Consider the following 24,574-nt stretch of genomic DNA (forward strand, 5'->3'; position numbering starts at 1 on the left):
AATATGTTTCATACTTTATTCAGTCTCTCATGGCACATTTAAGTTGGCAACTCATCAATGCATCAACATGAAAGGCAAGAATCTGGTTTTACCATTTCAGAGAACATCAAAATGCACAACTAAACTGAATTAAAATGTCATTGTTGTTAACAACACAACCACAAAAAAGCAGAACACAAAGAGAATGTATTTCAAGAGGAAGAAAATGGTGTTCTACAAAATACACTACTCATTTTTACATCTGAGGCAGCTAACTGAGACACTAACAATATATCCTACTAATTGAAAATCTCAGAAGAATGCTCAAGACATTCACATACAACAGCACAAGTTTTTTTCAAGCATGTTCACACTTTGCACCAGCTAACATTCAAAGAAAAGATAAAAATGAAGTATCCCGTATCAGAAGACTGGATCTGCAATGGCCTTGCAATACTTGCTCTCACTTCTCAAAAGCTTAAAGAGTTAGAACCAAGAATAATATTCAACTGTCCATTGTGCCCCTGTTCATTCTTTGAACAAACTATACAATTAGCAATAATCTACTGATGGGTCCCCAGTGCTCTGAATTTTCTCTGATTACAATGAAAATTGGGTAATATTTATATAATTTAATACCTTGTAATAAGCAAGGATGTACAGGATTCATCGTGAAACTGGATAACTATCTCAAATACAAGAAGAGCGAGCTTGAGAAAAATAAATGTTATTGAGACCTTCAACCACAGTTGTATGATTAGTACACAAGTCTAACATAACAAAACTCAATTTTATTTTAGCTTCAGGTCATTCTCTTGACTACACCTCAATTACCACCAGCCATGATACTTGACATGCAGACTGAAACTACCAACCTCAGATTAATATGGAGAATATATGAGAAATGACTAGCAATGACAAATTTGAAAATTTTATAGATCATATAGATAGATTCCTGTTTCTCTTCTATTTCACACCAACAGACAAGTAAATACAACAGTTATTCCATCCTCCACCATTCAACCTTTGTCAGCTATTTTGTAGACAATATTTTCACTTGTCCTGCAGCAGGAGAATCTGGTCAAACAGCCTAGAGTTTTGTTCCAAATTAATGAATATGCATGAGGTGTTTTGGTATTATCAGTTTGGTACTGAGAAAAAGATCTTGCAGACACGTTGAGCATAGAACAGACTGTTACAAGGTCAGACTTACCTCTCACTGAACAGACACAGCTACCAGGTATTACCTCAAAAAAATATTAAGGGTGAATATCCTCTAATGCTCTGCATCCTCCCACAGTCCGAAGATGTATTATTTGGTAGGCTAATTGACCATTGTAAAGTGTGCTGAGATTAGGTTAAGATTAAATTGGGGGAATTACTGAGCAGCGTGGCGCAAAGAGCCAGAAAGCCCTATTCAGCACTGTATATCAATAAATTAAATAGAAAGCAAGATTCCCAGAAAGGGGCTTTTGGTGGGTGGGTCTTGACCACAAAATTGCTACATCCTCTATCAGACTTGGTCCTCGCAGTGTGGCTCTCAATCAGTCCTTAATTTGGGAAGGGGTGGGATGAGGCCAATTTTGATAGCATCAGACAGAAATTTATTTTACTTGGGAGAGGCTGCTTGAATGAAAAGGTATGACTGATAAGTGGACGGTCTTTGAAAGTGACACAGGAACCTTAACTGACCAGGGATATTGATGCTCTTGTACATAGCACCTCCTTCCTACCAACATAGAGGCAACTGGGATCAAGCAAGTCTTTGAGTACAAGTAGAAGGCTAAGGAGAAAATTAGGAGGGGAAAACTGGACCATGACATATCCCTGACAAATAAGGTAAAGGAAAATCTCAAAACATTGAATAAGCACATTAAGAGCAAAAAGATAGCTAGAGAAAGAGTAGGTCCTCTTTAAGATCAGTGTGGAGGTCTACGTGATAGGTGAGATCTTCAATGAACATTTCTTGTCTATATTTATTGCGGAGAAGAACATGGAAACAAGCAAGTCCAGGAAAGGAAACTGTGATATTCTGGAGCAATTCAACATTCCAAAGGAGATGTTGTTGGAGATTTTGAAACATGAAGGCAAATAAATCCTCAGGACTTCACCAGATCATTCCTTGGATGTTACAGGATTAAACAGATGGAAGAGCTGGGGTCTGGAGAAGATTTCTGCATCCTTTTTTGCCATAGGTGAAGCACTGGAAGAATGGACAACAGCCAATATTGTGTCTTTATTTAAGGAGGGGAACGGGGATATATAGTCCAGTCAACTTTTTATATTAATGGTAGTAATGTTATTGGACGGGATTCTGAAAGACAGGATTTATTTGAGTGTGGAAAGGCTAAGAGCATTTAGGGAAAGTCACCATGGATTTATCTATTGGAAATCATGTCTCTATTTTTTTTGAAGGAATGACCAAGAGGAATGAGGAGGCAGAGAAGTAAATGCTGTCTACATAGACTTCAACAGGTCCCAACAGAGTCCTCAGGGTATGCTGGTTTGAAAGATTAGCTAGCCAGCCAGATCTAAAATTGGCTCAATGGTCACAATCAGAAGGTGGTAGCAGGGAGTTGTTTTTCCAGACCGGAGGTCACTGATCAACACCACAGGGACTGTAATGTACACTTTATTCTGTACATTAATGATGGGAATGTAGGTGGCATTTTTTTAAAATGTTTTTAGATGTCACCAAAGGTCTGTAGTGGATAGCAACGGAGGTAATCCAAGGTTACAACATGATATACAGTGACTATAAAAAGTATTCACCCCCCCCGAAGTTTTCATGTTTCATTGTTTTACATCACAATGGATTTAATTTGACTTTTTTTGTCACTGATCAACAAAGAAAGACACTTTCGTGTCAAAGTGAAAAAGATCTCTGCAAAGTGATCTAAATTAATTACAAATATAAAACACAAAATAATTGATTGCACAAGTATTCACCCCCCCCCCCCTTAACATGGCACACCAAAATTATCACTGGTGCAGCCCATTGGTTTTAGAAGTCACATCTCTGTGTGCAGTCAAGGTGTTTCAATTGATTGTAGTAAAAATACACCTGTATCTGGAAGGTCCAACTACTGGTGAGTCAATATCCTGCAAAAACTACACCATGAAGACAAAAGAACACTCCAAGCAACTCTGCAAAAAGAAAAAGGTTATTGAAAAGCACAAGTCAGGAGATGGATACAAGAAAATTTCCAAGTCACTGAATATCCCTTGGAGTACAGTTAAGTCAATCATCAAGAAATGGAAAGAATATGGCACAGCTGTAAATCTGCTGAGTGACCATGCAAGAAGGGGACTAGTGAGGAAGGCTACCAAGAGACCTATGACAACTCTGGTTCAGTGGCTGAGATGGGAGAGACTACGCATATAACAACTGTTGCCTGGGAGCTTCACCAGTCGCAGCTTTATGAGAGAGTGGCAAAAGAGAAAGTCACCGTTGAAAAAAAAAAATCACATGAAATCTCAGCTAGAGTTTGCCAGAAGGCCTGAGGGAGACTCAAAGTCAGCTGGAAGAAGGTTCTATGGTCTGATGAAACCGAGCTTTTTGGCCGTCAGACTAAACACCAGGTTTGGCATAAGCCAAACACCACACACCAAAAACACACCATCCCTACTGTGAAGCATGGTGGTGGCTGCATCATGCTGTGGGGATGCTTTACTGCAGCAGGCCCTGGAAGGCTTGTGAAGGTAGAAGGCAAAATGAATGCAACGAAACACAGGGAAATCCTGGAGGAAAACCTGATGCAGCCTGCAAGAGAATTGCGACTTGGGAGATTTGTTTACCAGCAAGGCAATGACCCCAAGCATAAAGCCAATGCTACACCAGAATGGCTTAAAAACAAAGTTAATATCCTGGAGTGGCCAAGTCAGAGTCCAGACATTAAATCAATTGAGAATTTGTGGCTGGACTTGAAAAGGGCTGTTCACTCATGATCCACATGCAATCTTGAGCAGCTTTGTAAAGAAGAATGATGAAAAATTGCAGTGTCCAGATGTAAAAAGCTGATGAAGACCTATCCACACAGATTCAAGGCTAATTGCTGCCAAAACTGCATCTAGTAAATACTGACCTTAAAGGGGATGAATTCTTATGCAATCAATAGTCTTGTGTTTAATAATTATAATAAATTTAGACCAATTTGTAGAAATTTGTTTTTACTTTGATACAAAATTCTTTTCTGTTGATCAGTGTCCAAAAAAAAAACAACACAAATTATATCCACTGTGACTCATTGTTGAAAAACAAAAAATGAAAACTTCCGGAGAAGGAAGGGTGAATACATTTTGTAAGCACTGTAAATCAACTGGGAAGGTGGACAACGGAATGGAAAACGACATTTAACTTGGGTAACTGCAAAGTATTGCATTTTGGGAAGCTAAACCAAGGTAGGATACGCACAGTGACAGGCATATCTCTGGGGAGTGTTACTGAACAGAAAGACCTTAAAGTGGAAGTTCACAGCTCTTGCATAGCATTTTTTTTTTAAAAAAAGGAATGCACTTTAAAAAAAAATTAAAAGCAACAAATCTTCAAATTAAATTACTTCAAATGCCAAGCATACCTGCCTGTCCACCTCTGGCAGGAGAAACAGCAGCTGCTGCTGGAAGTGTAGTGGTAAAGAAGTGAAAGTCCGAGAGTTGATCAAAGCACGCAAGTTTGTGTTGACAAGAATTGATCCAGGTGTTTCAACATCAATCTCTTCCCCTCTGTTTCGCTTCATTTGTCCTGCTTGAACAATGTAATACAATGCAACATATTACATCACAAATACTTGTAAAAACAAACTGTGAATGAGTTTATTTTGCTCCTGGTAGCATTTAGATTCATTTTTAATCCCTTCACAAAAGCCGACCAGCAGCAGCCATCATTGGTGAATGGACACCTGCTCCCAGACATCCATTAACCTAACAGCCCGCTGCAGGTGTGACAGTATGAAAATAAACAGCAGTTCTGTGATGAATTACCATTCCAGGACTCAAATCTCCACTCAGCTGCACCACCATTTCATGCCAGTGTGCAGCTTTTAAAAACTGATCCTGCAGTAGTAACTAGTAGTCAGCAGTCTTTATATCAGTATGTATTCTGCATGCAATGTACAATAACAAACACAAAATCAAAAGGATTCTAAACATTTGGCAATGCAGCTGAACATGAAGCAAATAAACCAAGTAAAATCCACTGTTTTCACACTAAAGTATCAAGAGTATTTTGTATGTGACCTGTTTAACAACTCACTGACTAATTACAAGTAGTTATGCTTCAAGGATTATAAAGAGAAGATTTTACTTTAAAATAGTAAAATGGGAATAGTATCAAATTGGAGAAAGTGAGAAATATTTTTATGCAACAAGTTTTGATCTGGATGCAAGTGGTACACACAAGTTAATAACTAATTTCAAAATGGAAAAGATATACAACCGGAAAACATGAAAAAAACATGTAACCCACAACAATGATTCATCTGTCAGAACCTTAAAAGAAATTGAACAATGATTTATCTAAATAACAGGACCTTCTACATCAAGATGCTTTGATGCTACTGAAAGGAATTAATAATTGAAGGAAACTTTCCAAGACAAGCTGAATCCGAGAATTTTTCTGAAGTACATCAATAGCGAGTCAACGCATATCGTTGTAATTTGTCCTGTATAGTGCTGAGTGCATTCTTTTAAAAGCCGGGCAATTTCATATTCTGCTGGTACTAATGCATTTTTACAGCAACTTGAAGCTGTCTTTTGACATAATTTCCTTCATATTTAAAATCGCAAACAAAAAGTAGTAAAATTAATTCCTTACCTGTGCTTGATCTCCTCAAGGCTCTGAAGTGTTGTCCAGGCTTCCGGCTCAGGGTTGGCCTACACTGAAATTTATTCATTTCTGTTCTGTTGTACTGAATGCTAGCCGAGGTAACTGTGCAGGAACTACCATTAGATGCACTGCTTGATTCACCATCTGTGTGCTTGGCTGCAAACACTGAAAGCAAACTCTACTCAACATCTTGACCAAGAAACAGTTTATGTAGATTATGGCCTGAACACTGTTACAAAACCAAAAACCAAAAGAGAGTATTCAGGCCATAAACTACATCAAAATTTAAAGACCACTGAAAACATCAGGCTAAATGTGAGTGAAAGCATAGGCTTTATTGTTAAAAATTCTACCCATTTCCCAGTAAGAGCTTTACTATTAATGCAATATTTCATGGATTTACTGTAGAAAAGTAGCCCATATCAATGGAGCCCACTGAACTGTATTTTATATTTAAGAGAATTCAATTTGCCTTTTAAATCTTTAAGAAAACTTATTTGCATCATAAACAATTGCCATCAAGGTTAATTAAATAACAAATTATATTCAGAAGTATGGCATAAACAGAAAATAAGCGATTACAGAACACAACTTTCGTGTTAATTGTACTTTCTCACATGGACAAAAATATTTATATTGCACAGTATACTCAAGGAACATGAAATAATGCATGTACCAACCAGCCCAGTAAAACAGCTGTGGCTCATCGCCTTTGAAAAATTTGTCCAATTCCATTACCCTTCAAACACAAATTATGAATAAAATAAGAGTGCACCAAATGAAATATGGCAAGGAATACAAAAGGAGAGGGGCAAGCACTGTAATATCAGCAAAAAGGAATTTGAGTTTTGCCATCCACAACATACAATTTTTCTAATATCCCACTAGTTCCCTGTCTGTTCTTTCCCAGATGCAACTGCTTTTCTGTTGTGAGAAAAATAAGCAGGTTTATTTCATGATCGGTTTAGTTCCAAATACCGGAAGAGGTTTCTCTTTTCTCACCATTCCAGGCCTTTTATTTTGTAGTCCTTGTCCCAATTCAGCCACAAACCAATCCACAAGTTGAATGTGACTTCTGTGGGATAGGATTAAGCTAAATTTGCAAAGGCAGAGACTATTCAGAACAATTCAGCATGGCTTTGTTTAGGGGAAGATCACGTCTGAAAAATTTAGTCAAATTAATCAACGTGTAATGATGTAGTTGATGGGCTTTAGTAGGACCCATGACAAGTTCCCACATGAGAGACTGGCTCAAACAAATTGAAGCCCTTGGGATGGAAAGCAAATTGACAAAATGGATCCTAATTGGCTTGGTAACAGGAGGCAGAGGGTGACAATGAAGGGTTTTTACTACTACAAGCTTGTGATCAGTGGTGTTCCACATAGATCTATGCTGGTAACTTTGCTGGTTGCAATATATATTAGTTAGGTTCTGAAATTTCAGGTTTCATTAGCAAGTTCACATTTGACAGAAGTACGGTAAGATAGTATTTCTTTATATTTGGGTTAGTAAATTCTATGTAGGTTATATACAGGCCTTTATATATAGCCCCAGACTGTTTATGTCAGTGACATACAACTTCTTAGGTATTCACACAAATGAGGCCCAAGTCACTGAAATCTTGGACATGGGACAAGGAACAGGCAAAAAAACACTGCACTGTAAAGGTTGGGTCTCCTCATTCAATCTCATTACATCAGGTAGAGAACAGCCACCCATAAACTAGACAGTTATTTAATGGGGGGCATCACATATTGGCTTGTTGCAGAGTCAAAATGGTAAATATTAAAATAGTTCAGGAAAAAAAATGAGCTGAGGTTGAGGTATTTTCTCTTTAAGGAAGCATGGATTTAGTAATGGTGAAACAGAATTTTAACAGGGCAAAAATGCCTACAGTCAATCAAACTCAATAGGAAGGAAGGTCAGAAAGGATGTATCAAGAGCACCTGATCCACCACCATCAGATTATTCTGCATCCCAAAAGTTAGAACCTTTCATACATGCAATTCCATGCATTACATGTTGAATTAGCCCTGACCTGCAGTGTTCTCAGACCAAACATACAGAACCAGGTTCAATATTTTCTTCTGAAAGAATCCCTATCTATTTGCAGAGAACTTTCTCTCACAGAGCATCAAAGGACATGTACACTATTCTTGATATTTTTTGTTTTACAGTTTCCTTTTAATTGGCTAAATAATTAAAATACTAATCATGATAGTGATGGTAAGAATTGGAGGAGATGGCAGTTGAATGCGTGGCTGAGGAGTTGGTGCAGGGAGCAGGGTTTTAGATTTTTTGATCATTGGGATCTCTTCTGGGGAAGGTGGGACCTGTACAGATTGGATGGGTTGCACCTGAACTTGAGGGGGAGCAATATCCTTGCAGATAGGTTAGCTAGCATGGTTCGGGAGGGTTTAAGCTAATTTGCAAGGAGGATGGGGCCCAGAACGTTAGAACAGTGAAAGAAGTTCATGGAGTAAAGCCGGATCTAACATACAGAGAGGCCTTGAGGAAAGAGAAGCAGAACAAAGGGTGTAAAGGTAGTAAGGTAGAAGCATCAGGAACAAAGGTCATGATCTGAGAGCTTGGATACGTACATGGAATTATGATGTAGTGGCCATTCCAGAGACTTGGCTGGCACCAGGGCAGGAATGGATTCTCAATATTCCTGCATTTCAGTGCTTGAAAAGGGATAGAGAAGGGGGAAAAAAGGGGAGGAGGGGTGGCATTATTGGTCAAGGATACTACTACAGCTACAGAAAGGGTGGGTAATGTAGCAGGATGCTCTTTTGAGCCAGTATGGGTGGAAGTCAGGAACAGGAAGGGAGCAGTTACTGTATTGGGAGTATTCTATAGGCCCCCTGGTAGCAGCAGAGATACCGAGGAGCAGATTGGGAGGCAGATTTTGGAAGGGTGCGAAAATAACAGGGTTGTATCATGGGTGACTTTAACTTCCCTAATATTGATTGGCACCTGATCAGTTCCAAGGGTTTGGACAGGGCAGAGTTTGTTAAGTGTGTCCAGGACGGATTCCTGTCACAGTATGTTGACAGGCCGACTGGGGGAATGCCATACTAAATCTAGTATTAGGTAACGAACCAGGTCAGGTCACAGATCTCTCAATGAGTGAGCATCTGGGGGACAATGCCCACCACTCCCTGGCCTTCAGCATTATCATCATAAAGGATAGAATCAGAGAGGACAGGAAAATTTTTAATTGGGGAAGGGCAAATTATGAGGCTATAAGGCTAGAACTTGCAGGTGCGAATTGGGATGATGTTTTTGCAGGAAAATGTACTATGGACATGTGGTCGATCTTTAAAGATCTCTTGCAGGATGTTAGGGATAAATTTGTCCTGGTGAGGAAGATAAAGAATGGTAGGGTGAAGGGACCATGGGTGACAAGCGAGGTGGAAAATCTAGTCAGGTGGAAGAAGGCAGCATGCATGAGGTTTAGGAAGCAAGGATCAGATGGGTCTATTGAGGAATATAGGGTAGCAAGAAAGGGGCTGAGGAGAGCAAAAAGGGGGCATGAGAAGGTCTTGGCGAGTAGGGTAAAGGAAAACCCCAAGGCTTTCTTCAACTGGAGGCTGTGGAAGTGAGCGAGGTCCTCAATGAATACTTCTCTTCGGTATTCACCAATGAGAGGGAACTTGATGACGGTGAGGACAATATGAGTGAAGTTGATGTTGTGGAGCATGTTGATATTAAGGGAGAGGAGGTGTTGGAGTTATTAAAATACATTAAGATGGATAAGTCCCCGGGTCCTGATGGAACATTCCCCAGGCTGCTCCACAAGGCGAGGGAAGAGATTGCTGAGCCTCTGGCTAGGACGTTTATGTCCACATTGTTTACGGGAATGGTACCGGAGGATTGGAGGGAGGCGAGTGTTGTCCCCTTGTTCAACAAAGGTACTTTACACTTTATTGTTGCCAAACAATTGGTACTAGAACGTACGATCACCACAGTGATATCTGATTCTGCACTTCACACTCCCTGGATAACAAACATTAAATATTAAAGATATTAAAAATAGTTAAAATTAGTAAATATTAAAATTTTAAATTATAAATCATAAATAGAAAATAGAAAAATGGGAAGTAAGGTAGTGCAAAAAAACCAAGAGGCAGGTCCAGATACAGGAGGGTACAGCCTAGATCCGGGTCAGTATCCGTTCAGCAGTCTTATCACAGTTAGAAAGAAGCTGTTCCCAAATCTGGCCGTACGAGTCTTCAAGCTCCTGAACCTTCTCCCGGAGGGAAGAGGGACGAAAGGTCTGTTGGCTGGATGGGTTGTGTCCTTGATTATCCTGGCAGCACTGCTCCGACAGTGTGCGGTGTAAAGTGAGTCCACGGACGGAAGATTGGTTTGTGTGATGTGCTGCACCGTGTTCACGATCTTCTGCAGCTTCTTTCGGTCTTGGACAGGACAACTTCCATACCATAGTCATACTTTATTGATCCAGAGAGAAATTGGTTTTCGTTACAGTTGCACCGTAAATAATTAAATAGTGATAAAACCATAAATAGTTAAATAGTAATATGTAAACTATGCCAGTAAATTATGAAATAAGTCCAGGACCAGCCTATTGGCTCAGGGTGTCTAACCCTCCAAGGGAGGAGTTGTAAAGTTTGATGGCCACAGGCAGGAATGACTTCCTATGACGCTCTGTGCTGCATCTCGCTGGAATGAGTCTCTGGCTGAATGTACTCCTGTGCCCACCCAGTACATTATGTAGTGGATGGGAGACATTGACCAAGATGGCATGCAACTTGGACAGCATCGTCTTTTCAGACACCACCGTCAGAGAGTCCAGTTCAATCCCCACAACATCACTGGCCTTACGAATGAGTTTGTTGATTCTGTTGGTGTCTGCTACCCTCAGCCTGCTGCCCCAGCACACAACAGCAAACATGATCGCACTGGCCACTACAGACTCGTAGAATATCCTCAGCGTCGTCCGACAGATGTTAAAGGACCTCAGTCTCCTCAAGAAATAGAGACAGCACTGACCCTTCTTGCAGACAGCCTCAGTGTTCTTTGACCAGTCCAGTTTATTGTCAATTCGTATCCCCAGGTATCTGTAATCCTCCACCATGTCCACACTGACCCCCTGAATGGAAACAGGGGTCACCAGTACCTTAGCTCTCCTCAGGTCTACCACCAGCTCCTTAGTCTTTTTCACATTAAGCTGCAGATAATTCTGCTCACACCATGTGACAAAGTTTCCTACCGTATACCAGGTTGTGATGCATCCTAGAAGAATGTTTTCTACAGTGCATCTATAAAAATTAGTGAGGGTTTTAGGGGACAGGCCAAATGTCTTTAGTTTTCTCAGGAAGTAAAGGCGCTGGTGTGCCTTCTTGGCAGTGAATTCTGCTTGGCTGGACCAAGTCAGGTCATTTGTGATATCGACTCCGAGGAACTTAAAGCTTTTGACCTGTTCCACTTGTGCACCACTGATATAAATTGGGTCGTGCGGTCCGCTACTCCTTCTGAAGTCAACAACCAATTCCTTCGTCTTGCTGACTTTGAGGGATAGGTTATTGTCTTCGCACCATGCCACCAGTTTCTTAATTTCCTCTCTGTACTCAAACTCATCATTACCCGAGATACGGCCTACAATTGTTGTGTCATCAGCAAACATATACTGAGTTTGATGGAAACTTGGCTACACAATCATGGGTGTACAGTGAGTACAGCAGGGGGCTGAGTACACAGCCTTGTGGGGCACCGGTGCTCAGAGTGATTGTAGAGGAGAACTCGTCCCCTATTTTTTACAGCCTGGGTCGTGTCTGTGAGGAAGTTGAAGATCCAGCTGCAGATCTGAGTGCTAAGGCCCAGGTTCTGGAGCTTAGGAATCAAGTTTATTTGGAATGATGGTATAAAAGGCAGAGCTGTCGCCAATGAAAAGGAGCCTTACGTATGCGTCTTTATTCTTCAGGTGTTCTAAGGAGGAATGTAGGGCCAGAGAGATGGCATCTGCCGTTGACCTGTTGCTCCAGTAGGTGAATTGCAAAGCATCGAGGTTGACTGGTAGCAGGGATAGTCCGGGTGATTATAGACCAGTGAGCCTTACGTCTGTGGTGGGAAAGCTGTTGGAAAAGATTCTTAGAGATAGGATCTATGGGCATTTAGAGAATCATGGTCTGATCAGGGACAGTCAGCATAGCTTTATGAAGGGCAGATCTAACAAGCCTGATAGAGTTCTTTGAGGAGGTGACCAGGCATACAGATGAGGGTAGTGCAGTGGATGTGATCTATATGGATTTTAGTAAGGCATTTGACAGGTTCCACACTGTAGACTTATTCAGAAAGTCAGAAGGCATGGGATCCAGGAAAGTTTGGCCAGGTGGATTCAGAATTGGCTTGCCTGCAGAAAGCAGAGGGTTGTGGTGGAGGGAGTACATTCAGATTGGAGGGTTGTGTCGAGTGGTGTCCCACAAGGATCAGTTCTGCAACCTGTTCTTTTCATGATTTTTATTAACCACCTGGATGTGGGGGTAGAAGGCAAGTTTGCAGACAACACAAAGGTTGGTGGTGTTGTAGATAGTGTAGAGGATTGTCGAAGATTGCAGAGAGACATTGATAGGATGCAGAAGCGGGCTGAGAAGTGGCAGATGGAGTTCAACCCGGAGAAGTGTAAGGTGGTACACTTTGGAAGGATAAACTCCATGGCAGAGTACAAAGTAAATGGCAGGATACTTGGTAGTGTGGAGGAGCAGAGGGATCTGGGGGTACATGTCCACAGATCCCTGAAAGTTGCCTCACACGGGATAGGGTAGTTAAGAAAGCTTATGGGGTGTTAGCTTTCATAAGTCCAGGGATAGAGTTTAAGCGTCGCGAGGTAGTGATGCAGCTCTATAAAACTCTGGTTAGGCCACACTTGGAGTACTGTGTCCAGTTCTGGTCACCTCACTATAGGAAGGATGTGGAGGCATTGGAAAGGGTACAGAGGAGATTTACCAGGATGCTGCCTGGTTTAGAGAGTATGCATTATGATCAGAGATTAAGGGAGGTGGGGCTTTACTCTTTGGAGAGAAGGAGGATGAGAGGAGACATGATAGAGGTATACAAGATATTACGAGGAATAGATAGAGTGGATAGCCAGCACCTCTTCCCCAGGGCACCACTGCTCAATACAAGGGGACATGGCTTTAAGGTAAGGGGTGGGAAGTTCAAGGGGGATATTAGAGGAAGGTTTTTTTTTTTACTCAGAGAGTGGTTGGTGCCTGGAATACAATGCCTGAGTCAGTGGTGGAGGCAGATACACTAGTGAAATTTAAGAGACTATTACACAGGTATATGGAGGAATTTAAGGTGTGGGGTTATATGGGAAGCAGGGTTTGAGGGTTGGAACAACAATGTGGGCCAAAGGGCCTGTACTGTGCTGTACTATTCTATGTTCTATGTAAACTTCAGGTTCTTGCTGGCACGATAGCATGACTTGCATTGTTTCTTCCTACAAAGTTTGAGTTGGACATGCTATCTTGGTCTGACAGGGTCAATAATATGTGACTTTGTATTAAAAAATGCTGCCATACCGTAAGTTTGGTCATTTTTTAGTCATCATAAATCTCCATACCTCATCATATTGGGTAGTGTAACACCACTGCATTAGTCCAGAATACTATTGAAGTTGTGTTCAAATTACACCAAGGCAGTGTGAATGGAAATATACTCAAATCAATAAAGGAAACCGTGAAGATGCTAAAGCATCAGTCAGTCCTTGAAAAAACTTTAGTTTATTCAATACTGATTCCAGTCCTGTTTTAAAATAGTTGTCTCTCGACTATCCTAGCGAACAGCTTAGTCGCAAACAATTAATGCAGTTGGAATTACTAGCATACCACCAACTTCCAGACAGCTAGTGTGGACCTGCCAACCACATTAATATTCCGTGAATGATTTCACTTTAACAAAACCTACTGGCTTTTTCCAGGAGTTATTTAACAGTGGCTGGAGCAATACGAGTAACAAAAATGCAACAGATGACAAAAAAATATTAATTAGCAATCTGGGAGATAAAGCTGGATTTCCTATTGGGGAAAAAATCTGGAGCTTTAAAATAAATATATTTCAACACCAATAAATGTTTTAAGGAACAAGAACACTGTTTTCTGGGCAAGCAGAGTCAATATTATTCAGATTCTTATTACGTGAACACAAATTACCAGTGCACGACTATTGAGGAATCACTGAAAGGAATGGCATTAGAAAAATTGTGAATGCAATTTATTACCTAGAATTCCCAGCTGTTGTCTTCCCATGGTGAACATTGGAATGTGTAATCAATTTTTAAAAAGTTCAAAGTAAATTTATCCAAGTACATATGTGTCACCACACATAACCTCAAGATTCATTTTCTTGTGCGCATACTCAGCAAATTCAAGAACCATAACAGAATCAATGAAAGACCACACCTAGCAGGGCAAAAATATCCAGCCAATATGCAAGTCAACAAACTGAGCAAATACAGAAAAATGAAATAAGAATAAATATCGAGAATGTGAGATGAAGAGTTCTTGAGAGTGAGTCCATAGGTTGTGGGGACAATTCAACGAAGAGGCAAGTTATCACGATAAACTGAACAGTATCGACCCTCAAAAGGGGGGAACAATTCAAAATCGATGTAGACCCAGTGATTCTTGAGAGCAAACAATTGCATACATTATGAACATCTTACCTGAAGCAGATTCCACATGTTCTCCATTAACTTTCAATGGTGTCAGTACAACTCTTGGAATGGATTTACTCATCATTACCGGAACTCCAATCTTCTTTTTTGGTTGTTGCTTCACAGGCTATTGCATGTGATAATACACATATTTAGATAAAGCAAAGGAACTCTGTTACATATATCCTACATTTCACAATCTTGGAATATTCCAAAGTGTTTAGCAATTAAAATGTCACTTTGAATAAAAAAACACTGATATCTTATAGAAACATACAATTTGCAATCTAAATCCAATTGTCAATCAGAATAACACACGCACATACTCTGAACTTGAGAATGAGGACAAGATTTATTAACAAAGAGAATGCAAAGAAGCCAGAAATCAAGATGGAACACTTATATTACACCTCCTTGGTTTATTTAAACTACACTTTTATCATCAATAGCTACATCAAATTTGACCTCAGATCAATGGAGCAAGCTCTGAGCTTCAAATCCAGTTTCAGGCAGAACAGCAACTACATCAAGGATTATACAATTATCTAAAATCAAAATCACTGTTGAAATTAACAGCAGCACAAACGCTAAAATTATATTAACCAGGCATTTTTTATTCTAGATCCAAAGTCCTGTCTTAAAGTATGAAAATGTATCAAGCTCCCATATAGACAATAGGTGCAGGAGTAGGCCATTCGGCCCTTCGAGCCAGCACCACCATTCACAGTGATCATGGCTGATCATCCACAATCAGTACCCTGTTCCTGCCTTCTCCCCATATCCCTTGACTCCGCTATCACAGCAAAGAAAAAGTATTACCTTTCCATTGTAATGGAGGGTATATTCAACTCACAATTTGCAAAGTGGACATCAAAACACATGCACCATCTGCAGTTAGATCCTGTGTTTGCTACTCTGAATAAAATTTGTGGGAATAACAACTATCAAAGGTTTGCTTTTTTTCTGGGAACAACCAGTTCCATCAAACAGGAGCATAAACATTCCAGCATCACCCATACAAGTCAATGGAACACTAAACCTATAAAGCTCTTTCGTACACTGATATGGCTCAGGATGGCAAGCAAATTGGACATTTCCCACAATGAATCACTGTTTTCAAATATCTGTTTGTGCTTCAAAGTATATTTTTTCTCTCTAGATTCATTCTTGTTCCCGGCAGCACTTGCTCCCCTGGTACCAATATATGAAAAAGCAATTGGCAAGGATCTTAGAAAATGATAGCAGTTCTGTCAATCCAATACCAAGACATACAGAGCTTTAATCTTCCACAACACAGTTTGGTTTAATAGAAAAGTTGCACCAATATATACTTATATATCAATAGTAGTGTAAAAGCCCCCCAAAAATTCAGCATTTTGCCACAAGAGAGTTGAGCAAGTTTCTACTTTAACTTAGAAACTCACATCATCTGCTTTAAATGTAAAGTTCTTGTGGGAGATAAGTACCTATTTTACTACAGAATTAAAGATGGAGGAAACATTTGATAGTATTCAGTAAGCCTTCCAATAGCAGAAAATCAAAGTACAATGAAGTTGTTGGAGTCGATTGTCAAGGATGAGGTTACAGAGTACCTGGAGGCATATGACAAGATAGGCAGAACTGAGCATGGATTCCTTAAAGGAAAATCCTGCCTGACAAACCTATTACAATTTTTTGAGGAAATTACAAGTAGGCTAGACAAGGGAGATGCTGTGGATGTTGTATATTTGGATTTTCAGAAGGCCTTTAACAAGGTGCCACACATGAGGCTACTTAATAAGAGCCTATGGAACTACAGGAAAGTTACATATGTGGATAGAGCGTTGGCTGATTGGCAGGATCCTATTCTGGTTGGCTGCCAGTTACCAGTGGTGTTCCACAGGGTCTGTGTTGGGACCGCTCCTTTTTACATTGTACATCAACGATTTAGATTATGGAATAGATAGCTTTGTGGCTAAGTTTGCTGACGATACGAAGATAGGTGGAGGGGTGGGTAGTGCTGAGGAAACAGAGAGTCTGCAGAGAGACTTGGATAGATTGGAAGAATGGGCAAAGAAGTGGCAAATGAAATACAATGTTGGAAAGTGTATGGTTCTGCACTTTGGCAGAAGAAATAAACGGCAGACTATTATTTAAATGGGGAGAGAATTCAAAGTTCTGAGATGCAACAGGACTTGCGAGTCCTCGTACAGGATACCCTTAAGGTTTATCTCCAGGTTGAGTCGGTGGTGAATGCAATGTTGGCATTCAATTCTAGAGGAATAGAGTATAGGAGCAGGGATGTGATGTTGAGGCTCCATAAGGCACTGGTGAGACCTCACTTGGAGTACTGTGGGCAGTTTTGGGCTCCTTATTTAAGAAAGGATGTGCTGACATTGCAGAGGGTACAGAGAAGATTCACTAGAATGATTCCGGGAATGAGAGGGTTAACATATGAGGAACATTTGTTCGCTCTTGGACTGTATTCCTTGGAGTTTAGAAGAACGAGGGGAGACCTCATAGAAACATTTCGAATGTTGAAAGGCATGGACAGAGTGAATGTGGCAAACAACAGGAATTCTGCAGATTTAAATTCACTACTGCGAAGCCTCTTCCGGTGATGCTTACACCGAAGAAGTTTAGACAGCATCTGCAGAATTCCTGTTGTTTGCGTTTAAATTCACTACTGCGAAGCCTCTTCCGGTGATGCTTACACCAAAGAAGTTTAGATCCTCTCTTCGACGGGAGTTCAGTGAAACCATCTCTCACTGCTCCCCATCTGTAATTTCTTCGGCTCTTCAACTTTTCGACCACACTTTGACTCAGACTCGCTATCACAGCCATATATCCTTTCTTGGAATGTGCCTCCGTCGCCAACTTACTCCAGTTGGCTTTAGGATTCGTTTCCAAGCCTCTCAATTTGGACCTTCTGAGGATCCCAGGTACTCACATTTTATTGACTCTGCCTCTCGCCGCTTCTCCCATCAAGCTCTGAAGGCGACTCTCTCCGCCATGAGGAGGTACTTGGTGTCCCTATCCCAGACCCTTCCACACCATCGGGACACTTCTTCGCCGTCTGTAATGGTCCTACCGTTATTTCATCCTCTGTCGGATTCACACCTGCAATTGCCGTTTTTTTTGAATTTGTCATGTTAGGCAAAGATCGCAAGATCCTACATCTACGGACTCCAGAGCCTCAGCGAGTTCCGTGTTCGCCATGATGCGGAACTTTTCTTCCGCCGTCTCCGTCTCCGAGCCTACTTCTTCGGCAAGGACTCTTCCACCCCCACCGATGACCCCTTCTCCTGTCTTCAACCCTCCTCTTCTTCATGGACACCCCACTCTGGTCTTCTGCTTGCTCTGGATCTCTTTATTGCTAACTGCCAACGGGACATCAACCGTCTCGACTTCACCGCACCTTGTCCCCATTCCAACCTCACTCCTTCGGAACGCTCTGCTCTCCACTCCCTCCGCACTAATCCTAACCTTATTATTAAACCCGCCGATAAGGAGGGTGCTGTTGTAGTCTGGCGTACTGACCTCTACCTTGCCGAGGCACAGCGACAACTCGCGGATACCTCCTCTTATTTACCCCTCGATCGTGACCCCACTAAGGAGCACCAGGCCATTGTCTCCCACACCATCACCGACTTTATCCACTCAGGGGATCTCCCATCCACTGCTACCAACCTTATAGTTCCCACACCCCGCACTTCCCGTTTCTACGTCCTACCCAAGATCCACAAACCTGCCTGTCCTGGCAGACCTATTGTCTCAGCTTGCTCCTGCCCCACCGAACTCATTTCTGCATACCTCGACACGGTTTTATCACCCCTTGTTCAATCCCTTCCGACCTATGTTCGTGACACTTCTCACGCTCTTAAACTTTTCGATGATTTTAAGTTCCCTAGCCCCCACCGCTTTATTTTCACCATGGATGTCCAGTCCTTATATACTTCCATCCCCCATCAGGAAGGTCTCAAAGCTCTACGCTTCTTTTTGGATTCCAGACCTAATCAGTTCCCCTCTACCACCACTCTGCTCCGTCTAACGGAATTAGTCCTTACTCTTAATAATTTCTCCTTTGGCTCCTCCCACTTCCTCCAAACTAAAGGTGTAGCTATGGGCACCCGTATGGGTCCTAGCTATGCCTGCCTTTTTGTTGGCTTTGTGGAACAATCTATGTTCCGTGCCTATTCTGGTATCTGTCCCCCACTTTTCCTTCACTACATCGACGACTGCATTGACGCTGCTTCCTGCACGCATGCAGAACTCGTTGACTTTATTAACTTTGCCTCCAACTTTCACCCTGCCCTCAAGTTTACCTGGTCCATTTCCGACACCTCCCTCCCCTTTCTAGATCTTTCTGTCTCTGTCTCTGGAGACAGCTTATCCACTGATGTCTACTATAAGCCTACTGACTCTCACAGCTATCTGGACTATTCCTCTTCTCACCCTGTCTCTTGCAAAAACACCATCCCCTTCTCGCAATTCCTCCGTCTCCGCCGCATCTGCTCTCAGGATGAGGCTTTTCATTCTAGGAGGAGGGAGATGTCTTCCTTTTTTAAAGAAAGGGGCTTCCCTTCCTCCACTATCAACTCTGCTCTTAAACGCATCTCCCCCATTTCACGTACATCTGCTCTCACTCCATCCTCCCGCCACCCCACTAGGAATAGGATTCCCCTGGTCCTCACCTACCACCCCACCAGCCTCCGGGTCCAACATATTATTCTCCGTAACTTCCGCCACCTCCAACGGGATCCCACCACTAAGCACATCTTTTCCTCCCCAACCCCCCCCCCGCATTCCACAGGGATCACTCCCTACACAACTCCCTTGTCCATTTGTCCCCCCCATCCCTCCCCACTGATCTCCCTCATGGCACTTATCCGTGTAAGCGGAACAAGTGCTACACATGCCCTTACACTTCCTCCCTTACCGCCATTCAGGGCCCCAAACAGTCCTTCCAGGTGAGGCAACACTTCACCTGTGAGTCGACTGGGGTGATATACTGCGTCCGGTGCTCCCGATGTGGTCATTTATATATTGGCGAGACCCGACGCAGACTGGGAGACTGCTTTGCTGAACATCTACGCTCTGTCCGCCAGAGAAAGCAGCATCTCCCAGTGGCCACACATTTTAATTCCACATCCCATTCCCATTCTGACATGTCTGTCCACGGCCTCCTCTACTGTAAAGATGAAGCCACACTCAGGTTGGAGGAACAACACCTAATATTCCGTCTGGGTAGCCTCCAACCTGATGGCATGAACATCGACTTCTCTAACTTCCGCTAAGGCCCCACCTCCCCCTCGTACCCCATCTGTTACTCATTTTTATGCACACATTCTTTCTCTCACTCTCTTTTTTCTCCCTCTGTCCCTCTGAATATACCTCTTGCCCATCCTCTGGGTTCCTCCCCCCCGTCTTTCTTCCTGGACCTCCTGTCCCATGATCCTCTCGTATCCCCTTTTGCCTTTCACCTGTCCAGCTCTCGGCTCTATCCCTCCCCCTCCTGTCTTCTCCTATCATTTTGGATCTCCCCCTCCCCCTCCAGCTTTCAAATCCCTTACTCACTCTTCCTTCAGTTAGTCCTGACGAAGGGTCTCGGCCTGAAATGTCAACTGCACCTCTTCCTATGAATGTGGCAAAGTTGTTTCCCATGATGGGGGAGTCTAGTACGAGAGGGCAGGACTTAAAGATTGAAGGGCGCCCATTCAGAACAAAGATGCGAAGAAATTTTTCTAGTCAGAGGGTGGTGAGTCTATGGAATTTGATGCCACGGGCAGCAGTGGAGGCCAAGTCATTGGGTCTATTTAAGGCAGAGAGTGAAAGGTATCTGAGTAGCCAGGGCATCAAATGTTATGGTGAGAAGGCGGGGGAGTGGGACTAAATGGGAGAATGGATCAGCTCATGATAAAATGGCGGAGTAGACATGATGGGCCGAATGGTCGACTTCTGCTCCTTTGTCTTATGGTCTTATATCAGCAGATACAGAAGTAGTGGAGGTCTGTGGTAAGTCGCCATCAGCAAGTCTTGGATGGATACTGAAATTTGAGACATATAATTAGATCAGAAGTCCAGTTTGAAGCCGAAAGGTCCAGATTGAAGTCCAGAATTTGAGGTCCAAAGATCAAGCTTTGATGGCCAGGGCACTGAGTCTGTAAATCTCTGTGCGCCCAGAAGTCCAGGTTGAAGCCTAAATGTCCAGAAGTTGAGGTCCAAAGGTCAAGGTTTGATGGCCACAGCACCGAGTCTGCAAATCTCTGAGAGCACCATGTGGAACTGTGAGCCCATGTGGAATTGAAGACATCAGGCCTTTAACTTCCAAGGTCACTGGAGGTTGAAGGCCAAAGGTGGTCTTGGAGGACTGTTTCTGTGTGGGGGCGTGTGGGAGTGAGGAACAGGGTTGCTTCATTGTGGTTGTGGGATCACTTGAAATGTTCTGTTTTGTGTTCTGCCGCGCATTCTATGTTGGCAATGTGTGGCAACACTTGTGGATACCCACCCACAGCACATCCTCAGGTTGTTAACGCAAACAATGCATTTCACTTTATATTTCAATGTAGATGGAGAGTCACGATGGTGTAGCAGCTAGTGTGACACTATTACAGCTCAGAGATTGGGATCAATTCCAACATCATAGAGAAGTACAGCACAGAAACAGGCTGTTTGACCCATCTAGCCAAAACCACTTAAACTGGTTACTCCCATTCACCTTCACAAGGACCATAGCACTTCATATCCCTACTATCCAATGTACCTATCCAAACTTCCCTTAAACGTTGAAACAAGGTTGAAGAAGTACAGAGAAAATTTATAAGGATGTTGCCGGGTCTGGAACACCTGAGTTATAAGGAAAGATTGAATAGGTTGGACTGTATTCTTTAGAATGTAGAAGACCGAGATGAGATTTGATATAGGAATACAAAATTATGAGGGGTATAGATAGGGTAAATGCAAGCAGCCTTTTTCCACTGAGGTTGGGTGGGACTACAACCAGAGGTCAGGGGTTAAGGGTGAAAGATGAGAAGTTTAAGGGGAACATGCTGTATTTTCTCTATACCTGTGATTATGTGGTTAGGTATAGCTCAAATGCCATCTATAGATTTGCTGATGATACCACCATTGCTGGTAAAATCTGAGATGGGGATTAGAGCATATGCAGGAGCGACCTATGCCAGCTAGTTGAGTGATGTCATAGCTACAATCTTGCACTTGGGTGTCATCTGCAAATCTGCTGATCTAGTTAACTATGTTATCATCCAGATCATTGAAATAGATGACAAGCAACAAGGGACCCAGCGCTGATCCCTGTGCCACACCACTAGTCACAGGCCTCCAGCCAGAGAGGCAACCCTCTACTACCACTACCTGGCCAATGTCTAACCCAATTACAGCATCCGCCCTCCCTGTGGAAGGTATTTTAGGTTAGATTAGATTCAACTTTATTGTCATTGTACTGAGTACAGATACAAAGCCAATGAAACGCAGTTAGCATTTGACCAGAAATGCAAAGATTAGCGTTATTTACAAAATAACTGCGAATAAAAAGTGCTATAGCACACAAATATAAAAGTACTGAGACAGTACAATATGGGTGCAACACTGCTTAGCGCTGTGATGTGAGGTTCAGCAGGGTCACAGCCTCAGGGAAGAAGCTCTTCCTGTGCCTGCTGGTACGGAAGCGGAGGCTCCCGTGGCGCCTACCGGATGACAGGAGAGTAAAAGGTCCATGGTTAGGGTGAGATGCACCCTTGATAATGCTTTTCGCCCTGCCCAGGCAGTGTTTATGGTAGATGTTCTCAATGGTGGGCAATTGGGTGCCAATAATCCACTGGGCAGTTTTCACCACACGCTGGAGTGCTTTGCAGTCCGATACAGGACAATTTCCATACCACACTGAGATGCAGTTGGTGAGTATGCTCTCAGTGGTACAGCGGTAAAGGTCTGTCAGTATCCTGGGATAGAGGTGAGCTTTCTTGATGCTCCACAGGACATAAAGGCGCTGTTGCACCTTTTTGATCAGGATGGAGTTGTTCAGGGACCAGGTGAGATCCTGGGAAATGTGGACACTAAGGAATTTGAAGCTTGATACACGCTCCACTACAGCTCCGTTGACGTAGATGGGGATGTGACTGTGGCTCCTAGCATGCCTGAAGTCCACAATGATCTCCTTGGTCTTCTGGGTGTTAAGGGTTAGGTTGCTGTCAGCACACCACGTGGCCAGGTGCTGGACCTCGTCCCTGTAGGCCGTCTCGTCATCCCCTCTGATCAGGCCAACCACCATGGTGTCGTCTGCGAACTTGATTATTCAGTTAGAACCATGTATAGGAACGCAGTCATAGGTGAAAAGGGAGTACAGAAGAAGGTTCAGCACACAGCCTTGAGGCACACCGGTGTTCAGGGTGAGAGTGGAGGAGAAGAGGTAGTCTAACTTAACTGATTGGGGTCTGTTAGTCAGAAAGTCCAAGGTCCAATTGCAGAGGGATGAGCTGATACCAAGCTGGTGAAGTTTGGCAATCAGCTTGTAGGAGATCACAGTACTGAACACTGAACTAAAGTCAATGAGCAGCATTCTGATGTAAGAGTTGGGGCTGTCCAGGTGGGTCAGGGCAGAGTGAAGTGCCATGGAGCTGGCGTCCTCTGTTGGCCTGTTGGTGCGATAAACAAATTGATGGGGATCCAGGGTAGTGGGCAAGCAGGATTTCAGATGTGATAGAACCAGTCTCTCAAAGCACTTTGCAATGATGGGGGTGAATGCAACTGGACGGAAGTCATTCAGGCCCGTGGCAGTGGAATGCTTCGGCAGTAGCACAATGGTGGCGATCTTGAAGCTTCTGGGGACAACTGCCTGGGCCAGGGTCAGATAGGTATGGGTTTTCTCTGGGTGCTCCAGTTTCCTCCCAGTGGAAAGACATACCAGGTCAGTTAATTTATCATCGTAAATCGTCCCATGATTAGGTTCAGGTTAAATCAGTGTTGCCGGAGGATGCTGGGGCAGCGTGGCTTGAAGACCTGGAGGGAACTACTCTGTGTTGCATCTATGAATATAAATAAATCTGAATCTGCTACAAAAGGTAACAGGTAGGCAAATACTTATTTAATGATCTTTCAGGCACAGACAAAAATAGCCTCTATTCCCATTTCTACTCTTTCTACATTCACAGGAACTAGCCATTTAGATGTTTGCTTTTGCTACCCCTCAATTCGTCATTCCAAGAGCTTTGTTGCTGATTCTTTACATTTGTGTTATTGATTTGAGTTTTGGAAAACAAAATTGTCATTAGTGCATTGGTTCAGTAACCAGCTTCTCATTGCATGGCAATTCTTTCAATCTTTTTACAGCCTCTTCCTTTGAAATGAACACGAGTAGACATAATGTTATCACTATTTACCACCTCAAATGTACTTATGACTTAATGTTTTTGCTAGGTTTCTCCCTGCCAGAACACAACAAAACAGGAGAACAACCGTTCAGCCCCTCGTATGCTCCACCAATCAAGATCATGATTTCCAAATCCACTGCCATGCCCAGTTCCAATATTTTCTACTCCTCTGCATGTCCCAAAAGATACAATTCTTGGATATACTTCATGAAAATTCAGGATTTTGAGCCCTATGCATGAAAAGATTTCTCAGTCCTAAATGTCACTGTTCCTGCTAATTTAGATGGAGGAAATAGCCTCCTTCATATCTGTGGCTCATCTGTGTCTTTTCAACACAGTAATATTTAAGGCCTGACACTTTGTTATTTGACATTATCATCTCCCCCATAATTTCCTCCATAGGAGCCACGTTTTTGCACTATTTTTTGCTCTCCTCCCACACTATCCCCTTTCCAGTCCAAGCTGATTTCTTTTTCAGTTTTTTTCTTCATTTTGTTGCTACTTCCAAAAACTTGTTCAGTCCTCAGTTATGCTGCTCTTGGCAACATTACAAGACACAAATGGATCACTTTTCTCGTGCAGTTTTTGAGAATCAATGTCCATTTGTTGACTATATAGAGAAACTGCCAATGTTTACAAGTGTTTTAAAATGTTTTTCCTTGCTTAACCAGGGCAACCTTCTTTCCCCCATTACTGCATTTATGTTTAAGACACTGGTTATT

General features: G+C 42.5%; 1 protein-coding gene across 8 annotated transcripts in view; it reads right to left on the reverse strand.

Moving 5' to 3' along the window:
• Window positions 1-24,574, reverse strand: part of asxl1 (ASXL transcriptional regulator 1) — a 124,352-nt gene that overhangs the window by 21,857 nt on the left and 77,921 nt on the right. For 5 of the 8 annotated variants that reach the window (XM_063041312.1, XM_063041310.1, XM_063041309.1 and 2 more), the window contains 3 exons: window positions 14,494-14,611; window positions 5,792-5,968; window positions 4,557-4,723 (listed from right to left, as the gene is read on the reverse strand). In XM_063041312.1, the coding sequence (XP_062897382.1) occupies window positions 4,557-4,723; window positions 5,792-5,968; window positions 14,494-14,611 (462 nt within the window). The remainder of the gene's footprint in view (window positions 1-4,556; window positions 4,724-5,791; window positions 5,969-14,493; window positions 14,612-24,574) is intronic. The other 3 variants (XM_063041311.1, XM_063041314.1, XM_063041313.1) reach the window with 3 other exon arrangements.

This window comes from Mobula hypostoma, chromosome 2 (assembly GCF_963921235.1).
Source record: "Mobula hypostoma chromosome 2, sMobHyp1.1, whole genome shotgun sequence".
Taxonomy (NCBI): Eukaryota; Metazoa; Chordata; class Chondrichthyes; order Myliobatiformes; family Myliobatidae; genus Mobula; species Mobula hypostoma.